This window comes from Ursus maritimus, unplaced genomic scaffold, assembly GCF_017311325.1.
Source record: "Ursus maritimus isolate PB19 unplaced genomic scaffold, ASM1731132v1 scaffold_23, whole genome shotgun sequence".
Taxonomy (NCBI): Eukaryota; Metazoa; Chordata; class Mammalia; order Carnivora; family Ursidae; genus Ursus; species Ursus maritimus.
In genome coordinates, this window is record NW_024424786.1 from 34,219,057 (window position 1) to 34,229,107 (window position 10,051).

The 10,051-nt window shown below is 53.0% G+C and overlaps 1 protein-coding gene across 1 annotated transcript; it reads right to left on the minus strand.

Annotated features, from left to right (window-relative positions):
* Nucleotides 1-1,405: 1,405 nt before the first annotated feature.
* PRG3 (proteoglycan 3, pro eosinophil major basic protein 2) lies at nt 1,406-5,459 on the minus strand. The gene is given in 7 exon segments (XM_008694265.1): nt 1,406-1,466; nt 2,225-2,334; nt 3,168-3,214; nt 3,217-3,295; nt 3,968-4,283; nt 4,722-4,774; nt 5,382-5,459. Coding segments are annotated over 7 exon segments (744 nt in total).
* Nucleotides 5,460-10,051: the final 4,592 nt, after the last annotated feature.

Sequence of the window (10,051 nt, forward strand, 5' to 3'; positions counted from 1 at the left end):
CACACACAGACACAGACCTGCACACATGCATGCCACACCTGCACATGTACGCACGCTCACAAACCTACTGGCACACACAGACTCGGGGATATGAGGGGGCGAAGCTACACAGACGTGCGCAGCATCCAGGCGCATCCATAAATACGCAGAGGTGTTGAAGATGAGTGCACACTCAGCACACTGATACACACTGACTCGTGCAGGCTTATGCATATTTATAAATACCGATTCGCACGTACACAGACAGACAGGTATACAACGATTGACTCTTGTACACACCAAGGTACATATACACACGTGTGCGCGTGCACTCACAAACACGCTTGTACACTCTCCCTGCACCCATTTGCAACTACACGCTCGAGAAGTATGCAAGTGTATCGTCTAGCTGGCTAGCCAGCTCTGTGCCTCAATCTCTCTCTCCCTGTGCATCCCCACCCACCCCACCCCCTGCAACAACCCAGGGCTCTCTGCCCTCTTAATACCCAGTCTCGGCCCAAGTTTCCTGCTTATCAACCCCAGCACCCTGCCTGGAACAAAGAGCACCAGCAGTGTTCTCTGTCCATGCCCCCAGGGTCTGAGACAGTGAGGTGAGGGAACGCAGCGGGGGGGCAGCCTGGGGCTGTGGAGTGGGGACGGGAGCCACACTGCTACCGGATGCTGTGACTTTTGCCCCAGGGCCCTCCGGGTGGGAGGCAGTCCCCCTCTGAGAATGTGTTCCCTCTAGGGGGGATCAGCTGGGAATGGGGGAGAGGGAGAAGGGATTGGGGTGGGGGACACCTCGGAATGGAGTGGAGGAACCCATCTCAGGAGCTGGGGACTTCGAACTCAGCCCCAGGTGTCTGGGAGAATAGAAAACAGGGGCCAGCGTCCAAGAGGCCAAGAAGACCCAGGGCTAGAGGAGCCAGCTGCCCTAGACAAACGAGACTTCCTCCTTCCCACGGGGTTCCCCCAGGTGGGATCTCACTACACCCCGTGCACACCCCAATTCTTGAATGGGTGACATCCCCTCCACATTGGAAAGGTGTCCCTCTTCCTCCTCCACCCCGCAGCCCATACGGGAGCCAAGCAAAGCAGGAGGGCCAGTCTCCAGCTGCACACCAATGAGGCGGTCCCCTAGTGCCTCAGGGAGTGGGTGAAGGTGGAGGAGGCCTGGCAGAGAAGGGCCGTGGGGAGCCCACCAGCCCACTGGGCAGCCCAGCCGCTCCAGCCGCGCATTCCAGCCTGCCACGCAGCTCCACCGGCAGTCCTCCAACGTGCACAATAATGAGACAAAGTTGGGGAATGCTGTGCGAAGTCTGGGTTTATGGCCAGGAGAGGCTGGGGGACAGAGCCTGGGGGGCCCAGGGGCTGCCAGGGGGTGTGAAGAGAGGGGGCTCCGATGCAGGGGCTCTGCGCCTCGGGCTTAGAAGGAGCAGACGAAGGGCAGACGCCTTTCACATAAAGTCGGCTGCCAGTGCCCCCCCAGCAGTGGAGAGCATGGTGACGTCAGCTGCCACCGGTGTGGCGTGTGGCCCTCCTTCCCTCCTCGGGCTGGCCGTGGTCAGGACTGTCAGCTGTGCTTCCCATGTGTCCCTCCCAGCTAAGGTGCCCCCAGCTCTTCCTGAGGGAGAAGGGGGGCAGCCAAGTGCTTCACGTGGGCTACTGCACCTGATCCTCACAGGACCCCAATAGGTACATGTTATCGTCATCCCCATTTCACAGATGCAGAAAGTGAGGCTTAGTGGGATTAATACCTTGCCTGGGTCTCCGCCTGCAAGAGGCAGAGCCGGTGTGGAGGGCGGCCAGCGTACTCCCGCACATATGGCCCTAGCCACGCTGCTAGCTCCCTCACATCTGGCTTCCATGCTGTTCAAAGCTGGCGAGCTGTCTGTCAGCCAGCCCTAATTCCCACATCTTCCCTTGTTCCTCGTCCATACCTTACATTCACATCTGCTCCTCTCATCTGTCGCATCAGTCGCTCCTCGTGGCAGCCCCCAGACCCCGAGCCTAACGCTGTCTATGAAGATGGAGAGCCCCCATCTTGCTCCCATCTGGGGCACCCCATCACCTGGACATGCTTTGAGGAATCCCTATATTTCAGCCCTCCTCACAGAGGACGTGGCTTCTCCAGTTGGGGGAAGGTGTGAGTGTGGGGAGTTGTGTTCAGGGAACTCAAGGGAACAGCATGTAAGAGTCTACTTTGCTCCCCTTCCCCTTGCCCCGGTCCCAGCACCCCTCACCTCTGGTGCATAAGGCCACACGGTTGCCTTCCCCATTCGCAGGCTGCCCTGGGGCCCAGTATCCAAAATTCCAGCAGCTCCCTTCAGTCCACTGAAATCTCCAGCACAGGAACTAAAGAAGTGAGAGGCTGGGTCAGAGGGCTGGGGTCCAGGGAGACAGACCCAGGAGCCTCAGGAAAGGCTCACCGAGCATTCCTTTCCCCTCTCCCTGCCCACCCAGCTAGGAGCCAGATTCCCTAGAGACCCAGGCCTGAGGGTTTGCAGGCAATGACCATGCAAGAGCAGCCAGCGCTCCCGGCCATCGCACAGAGCAGGCTTCTCCGCCTTTACTGTGATTACAGATCTCCTGGCGAGCTTGTTAAAATGCAGATTCTGATTCAGGAGCTCTGGGGTGGGGCCCAGGGTTGGGCATTTCTAACAAGCTGCCCGGTTTGCTGATACTGCTGGCCCAGGGACCACATTCAGTAGCAAATCTAATGGCACTTATTCACCCACAATCCCAGCGCTGCCTTGAGAGAAGGGCTCCAATTTACAGAAGAAAACACTGAGGCTCCAAAAAAGTCATTCAGCTAGTAGGTGACCAAGCTGGGCATGGAGCCTGTCTCCTGACTCCAGGGATGAGCCAGGAAATGTTCAACAGCCAGCTCTGGGGGACAGTGAGAACACAGAGGGCGGGAGGGACCCTGATCTGCAACAATTGCCCATTTCCTTGGCGTGCATACGTCCACTGGGCAGATTTCAAGCTACAGGCATGAAGTCCCTGAGCATGGAGCTGGGACGAGAGGCCCGAAATCCTCGGTCCTCCTGACTGGGTCCAAGCCAGCTGCAGCACAATACTGCCCACGGCTTGAGGCTGCAGAGAGATGCGGCCAGACGCCAGCAGGGGCTCCCTGGAGGCAGTCAGAGAGAACTTCCTATCCCTGGGGAGGTTGGTGCCTCACTTACCCAGCCCTTGAGCGCGCATCTGATCCAGACCTGGCCTTCGTTGACCCCTCTGTGCACAGGATGCTATAACCTAAGTAGTAGTTGTGTACGGAGATGACGTTGCCCCTGTAGCATCTTCGGCAGACATTCTGCAGAAAGAAGAAAATGTAGCGTAGAGAATCAGCTGGTTTTTCTCAAGTCTCTGAGTCTCCAGGAGAGAGCTTCTCATCCCTTTGAAGGTCAGAAATCAGTGAACTTCTTGCCCCTCTCAATCCCATCTTGTGTCCCCACTCTGTGGTCAGGAAATTTTTGCAACAACTAATAATACTCAGAATGATCATAGCTACCATTTGCTGAGAGTTTTAGTGACCCAGGGACTATTCCAAGTACTTCCATGTATTATCTCATTTAATCCTCAACCACATCCCTAACAGGTTGGTACTGTACATCTTCATTTTACAAACGAGGACTCTGAAGCCCTAAAAGGTGAGCAGACTTGCCCAGTAACACAGCCAATGAAAGGCAGAGTCAGGACTGAACACAGGCATATCTAATCCCAAAGCCTTTCGTCCAGACAGTGGTTCTCAAAGTGCAGTCCTCAGACCAACAACACCATCATTACCTGGAAATTGTTATAAATGCAAACTCTCAAGCCCCACCCCAGATTTGCAAAGCCAGAAACGTATTTTAACAAGACCTCCAGGAGATCCTGACACACACTAGGCTTTGAGAACCACTAATCTAAAAGGGAAGAGAAGGTTGACTCCAGTCTCTTCTCCTCCCCGCCCCCAGTCCTCCACATTAGCCTCCCTGCCACTTACCTAAGTGTTTACAAATTTCCTGAGGTTCTGCACCAACAGGAAGTGGCAAGTCTTGCACCCAGGACTGCCCGGGATTTAAACTGTGTCCTCTTCCTTGGAGCACTGCAAGTCCTTGTCTAGGGCAGCTGGGTCAGAATCCATGGCCTCCTCATCCTCAAATGTGTCCCGATAGCCAGAAGGCTTGGTCTCCTCTCCCTCTGACTGAATCACCTTCTGGGTTAGGGCCGAATCTCCCTCCTGCTCCCCTGAACATTCTAGATTCTGACTCAGGTCTGCCTGGGTGTCTCAGCTGTCCAGACTGTGGGCATCATTCTCTGGGAAGAAGAGGTAACCTGCTATCAGGTCAGGGGTCTCCCTTCTTCCAGGACCACGGACAGCTCTGAAGGCCCACGCAAGCCTTCATAGAGCCGCCATCTGGAGCCAATACTGGAAGGATCTCCTTAGCATTGGTGAGGTGAGAACACTTGGGTCACAGGCACAAATGGATGAGATGCTGACTTCTGGCTGACACCACAGGTGTGTATTGTGGGGGTGGGAGGAGGCACCTGTGAGAAGACCTTCATCTTCACAGCTGGGTAGGTTTTCCTGTGAGGTAGCCCTGACAGAAAGTTTGGGTCACAGTTCCCAGTCCAGGAGAAATCTAATCAGAGATGGGCTGGGTTAACTGAAGGGGGGCAGCTGTGGCCCTGGCCCCATGAGGCAAAATGGTGCAGGAAAGAGAAGAAAAGAGAAAGGTTGGTGAGACGGGAAGGGGAGATGGAGAGCAGCAACTGTCCCCAGCTAGAGAAGGGGCAGGAGCAGGGGGGCCTTTCATTTCCACTCAGGCTTGGGACAGGGACACAGCTCCCCCTTCCCTCCGTGTGGGTGTCTGCACAGCCCCTGGCACATAGGGGACGAAATACTTGTTTAACCAGTTGATTAAGGGGTTGATTAGAGCACTGCTTCCTCCCCAGTGAACAGACCCTGAACTGGAGAAGTAGGAAAAGGACGTGGGATGTCATCTCAGGTACAAAAGTCTGTTTTTCCTGAAAGCCCCATCACTGCTCCCTGGGACAGCCCTAAGCTCAGACCCTTGCTCCTGCAGGAACAGGCCGGCTCCGAGTCAGGGCCACGTTCCTTCACACTGGGAAATGAGGGGAAAATCATGGTGGCCATTATAGTCCTGAGGACGGTCTTCCGAGGTACATGCCATATTGGGTCAAGCACTCACCTCCAGGAGTCTGAGGCCTCCTCTCTCAGTGCTTCTGGCTGTTGGGCCCCGGAGGCAGCTCTTATACTGGGCTTCCGGGGAAGTGGGAAGAGGCCAGGATGATTGCCCCAGGCTGGAGTGGAGAGCAGAGAAGCTGGTAAGAAGAGTTTTGCTCAGTCCTCTCACCCTTGAGCCCTGCTGTCTGCTGGAACTGCAGAGACCTACCTCCCGGGCCCACTTCACATGTGGGTACCCAGACTCCCTGGTGCTCGAGAAGACCCCAGCTGACTGTTGTCCAGGCATTATTACTGCCCCTAAAGTGCCCCAGTCTGAACAACACTCCTTAACCCCAGGAGCAGCCTTCCCCTGGTCAATATCCCAGCTAATGAGGAGGGGATCCCCCGGGAGCTGGGAGACCATGTGGGGAGGAGGTAGGAGGACAAGGGAGACTCAGCCTTCCTGAGCACTTATCTAGACCAGGTCCTTCATATGCATCACACCCCTGAATCCTCACCTTCACCTCATTCCACCAGAAGCTATGCTTATTCTTACTTCACAGTTGTGAAAAACGAGATTCAGAGAGGAAAAGCAACTTGCCAAGGTTGCACAGGAAGTAGGAGAACTGGAATTTCTAAGTCTTTTTGGCTCAAAACCCTTCTCTGTCTCTCTCTCTGACTCTGCATCTCTGTCTCCATCTCTGTCTAACTCTGTCTCTCTCTCCTTCACTTTCTCCCTTTCTCTCCCTCTCCTCCTTCTCCCTTTCTTGTCTTTAATATGTGAAAATTTTTATGCTTGTTCTTTCATGATGTGGTTGTATATCAAGGTTCTCAATCTTCATGCTATGACTATTTGGAGTAAAATCATTCTTGGGGGTGCTGTCGGGTGCACTGTAAAAAGTTTAGCAGCATGCCCAGCCTCTACCCACCAGATGTCAGTGGCACCTCCCCCAGCCATGATGATCAAAAATGTCTCCCCACATTCCCAAATGTCCTGTGGGGAGCTAAATTGCCCCCGCTGAGGATCACTGACCTAGAACATATAGATCATGCCATTTGGTCCAATCTCAAGGCATATCTTCCAGCCAGGAGGCAGCGGCTGGAATGGAAAACTTCGTGCAGCGTTATTCAGACACTCTGGGCCATCCTTCTCCCCAGCCCCACTCCCCATCTCCCACCAGCTCTCTATCCCCACCAGGGTCAGGGCTAGGGGGATGTACACAAGGCACTTGCCTCAGTTGCAAAATTTAAGAGGGCACTAAAGAATTCAGTAGTCAAGAGAACCAATAGTTTAACGTGGTCTTTCTTAAAAATCAAAATACATGCAAAAACTCCATGATGAACAAAATAGCAAAATTTTAATCCATCAAGCTCCAGCCAAATTCACTGCAATCCAAGGAGAGGCCAGCAAGTGCTGAGCCCTGATTTTGGTTGTGCTGGGTATCACCGCCGAGACGTAGAGGACTTGTTGAGTGGGTGTCTCAACTCCGTGCCACCCTAGCCGGGCAGTGCGTATTTGGTTCTTGGATTCCAGCCCAGCCCGCCAGTACCCAGAGCACCAGACAGGTAGTCCAGAAGGTGAAAAGGCCTGGGTCATCCCCTCCTCTGCTCTCTCAGGGAACCTACAAATGGAGAAGTGTCTGGGAGAAGGTCTGAGAGCTCATTTCTAAATGTCACCGATTACAGTGTAACGGTCTTGCCCATTATCTCCGCAGCCCAACGGACTTGACTCTCAGTTTCTCTTCCTGACTCAGGGGCTGGGGGCTGGGCCAATTCCTGGCCCCCAAAACCCAGCCTCCAGATTTTGAACTTGAGATCTCCCTGGTGGGAACACTAGACCTCCTCTCCATTTTTCTTGCCCATCCTGGGGCCCAGCCTAGGATATCATTTCATCAGTGTTTGGGGTGACCAGCAAAGTCAGCTAGCACCATGATAAGCTTTACATGCATCTTTTCATTGGAACGTCCAGTTCATAGGTGAGGGAATGGCATCTCAGAGAGCTTAAGACACAGCAAGTCAGGGACAGGCCTAAACCCAGGTCTTCCAGCCTTTTAGCCACCCCATGGCTCCCTTCCCTCTGCCTCTTCTCATGGACCTCCCTTCTCTACAACTTGCCCCTCTCCACATTCACCCCATTTCCTTTACACACAAACCCTGGGCAAAGACAATCCATTGACTTCAGTAACCTCCTCACAGACCACAGTGAAGCTTGTCTATTTCCAAAATAATATTTCTGAAGGTCCACCACAGACCAAACACTATGTTTCATTAAGGCGTTTATATCCATGATCCTACATACTTAATTTTTATAACCATCTGCAAATTAGGTATTGTCATCTCTAGTCTCCATAACTACTGCATGAGCTCAGAGAGGTTAAATGACTTGCCCAAGTAGACACAACTAGTAAGAAGCAACACGTGCGACCCTCGTCTGTCAGACTCGTACATCCTTGCTTTCTTTGATAGGCCCAACTGTGTTAGCCCCAGACGTTCTGGCCAGGGGAGCCAATGTGTCCAGCATCCATGAGACTCCAATCCTCTGGTTTATTGCTTGCATTTCCATTCATAGGAGTTCCAAACACTGCCTCTGTCTCAAGATTCAGCCCTGCCCCACACTGTGCAGAGAGTGGGTCTCTGTCCTGAGGGCCAGTGTGATGTGATGTGTCTTGGAATCCTGAGTCCAAAATCAGCCTGTCTGTGGCTCCGTTTTCTCCTCTGAAAGCAGCAGCTCATGACAGGACCTCCATCTAATGAGTCAAACTCCCAGGACAGCGTCTCGCTCATGGGGTTGGGAAGCGGCCTTTGTCAGGAAGCCGGGACTGGAACCATGGCCCCCGTCAACAAACAAGCACTGTGTGTTGCTTGAGCTCCTGCTCTGTGCTTTGCACGGTGTAACGAACTCCAGGGATTCTGTCCTAAAGATGCAAGTTAACTTCACAGAGCTCAGTTACCATCTGGTTGGAGATGGAAAATGACACACAAATCCACACTTGGGGAGGCAAGGCCAGTCCTCTTATTTCATTTTTTACTTTTTTTAAGACTTTTCTTGTGGACGTATAACATGCATCCTATAAAGTGTGCTGGAGGCTGGGACCGCTCAGGGGATTTTCACAGAATGAATGCACCCTTGGAGCCACGCCCAGATCAAGACCCAGAATGTTACCAGGTGTCCAAACGCCTCTTTCATGGCTCCTTCTTGAATGAATCCCCCACAGGCGGCCTCCATGGCCTAGAAGGCCCACTCCTGTCACAACACACAGCCCCACAGAAGAGATGGATGAGGAACAAGACAAAGTCCACTTAGCACTTGGCATAAAGCCTGGCACCTAGTAAATGCTTAATCAATGGGAAATAGTGTTACTCTTTCTTATGCTTATTGGAATAAAGGTTAGCCATGCCTTCCCACAGCAGAATATCGTCTACGAGGACAAGGAGTGAAAGTCAACTTCAGCGGCATCCTCCCCAGCACCCAGCCCAAGGCCGAATCAGAAGCGCGTTCCAGAATTCCAGTCTTTGAAGTCAGTAGACTGTCATAGAACAGCAGTTACAACGGGCTTCAGTCTGATTTCTCTCTTTCTCTCAACTAACTATGCAGCCTTGAGCAGGGGGCTTCCCCAGTCTGAGCCACACTCAAAAAATTCAAATTCTTCATTTGCCTCTGGGGCCTCTAGAGCCACCTGTAATTCTGTGTATTTGAGGAGCCTGGGAGGAAAAGGGGCTTTAGGGCATTGACTCCTTACTTTCTGCTCACCTCCTTGGTGGGGTGAGGATTCAGAATGCCTTCCTTCCCCACCTCTGATCGGGACTCCCTCCTGTCCAGCTGGGTTGGAGTCCTATGCCCCAAGACAAACCCAAGGGTAAGGGAGTGTGTCCTGCCTCTCCACGGGGCTCCATCCCTAGACGACTGCGTCCTGGCAGCAGTCAGCGCTACCAGCCACAGGATCCTAACGGTTGAAAGAACACGCTCTGGAACAGATGGCCGAGTCACAACATTGGCTGCACTGAGAGGTTCTGCCTTGGGCCAGTCTTTGCATAGGGCCGTAACTTCTCTGAGCCTGGTTTCGTACAATGGGTAATAATTATCCATCACACAAGGTCATCTTTGCAAGGTGCCTGCCATGGCAGGGGGTATTTTGTGGGTGTGCAATAAAGCAATAACAATTAGTAGATGTTGTTGTGCTTCTATTACAAACAACTGTATGTTCCCGAATGGCAGGAAGCTGGGTCTTGCATTCCCAGGTCTTACAGAGAGTTGGACCTAGGGGATGCTGTCTTATATTGCGTTTCCCCAGGAACAGACCCTGAGATGAGGATTTGAGGGCAAGTAGCTTATCTGGGAGGTGCAAGGACACTTGTAAGGAAGAGGAGAATTCAGACGGACGACAGAAGACAGCCAATAACATGCGTGCTACAAAGCCAGCCGCCTCAGTGGATAACTGGAAGTTGATCCCCCTGGGAAACAGTAGCCAATACATGCCTTAGAATTAGTCCATTTGAAGGGCAAGGGACTTGGGCCCTCATACTCCCACTCCTGCGCGTTGTGGACTGTTCCCAGGGACATGTTAATTTCCTGGCACATTAAGGTAGCCACACTCTGTGGGAAGGAAAAAAGGCCCTTGGTGTGCAGATGCAAGCACGGGACTTGGAGAGTCCCCCTGGAATGAAGAAACAGGTGGAGTCCCGACAGCACCTGCCAGGTGCCAGTAATTAGGTGTCAATGTGAAAAGAACTACCTGACCCCGTTCTTCCATTTTCAGGAAGGCCCCATGGATCCCACACCATGCTCCAGCCTCCTTGTTAAGAGAGGCAGTGGAGGGGGGGAGGGGGGGTCATCGTAGGACAGAAAGTTCGTGGGTGGAGCTAAGCAGAGAGCATCAATGACCAGAGGGAAAAAAAGTC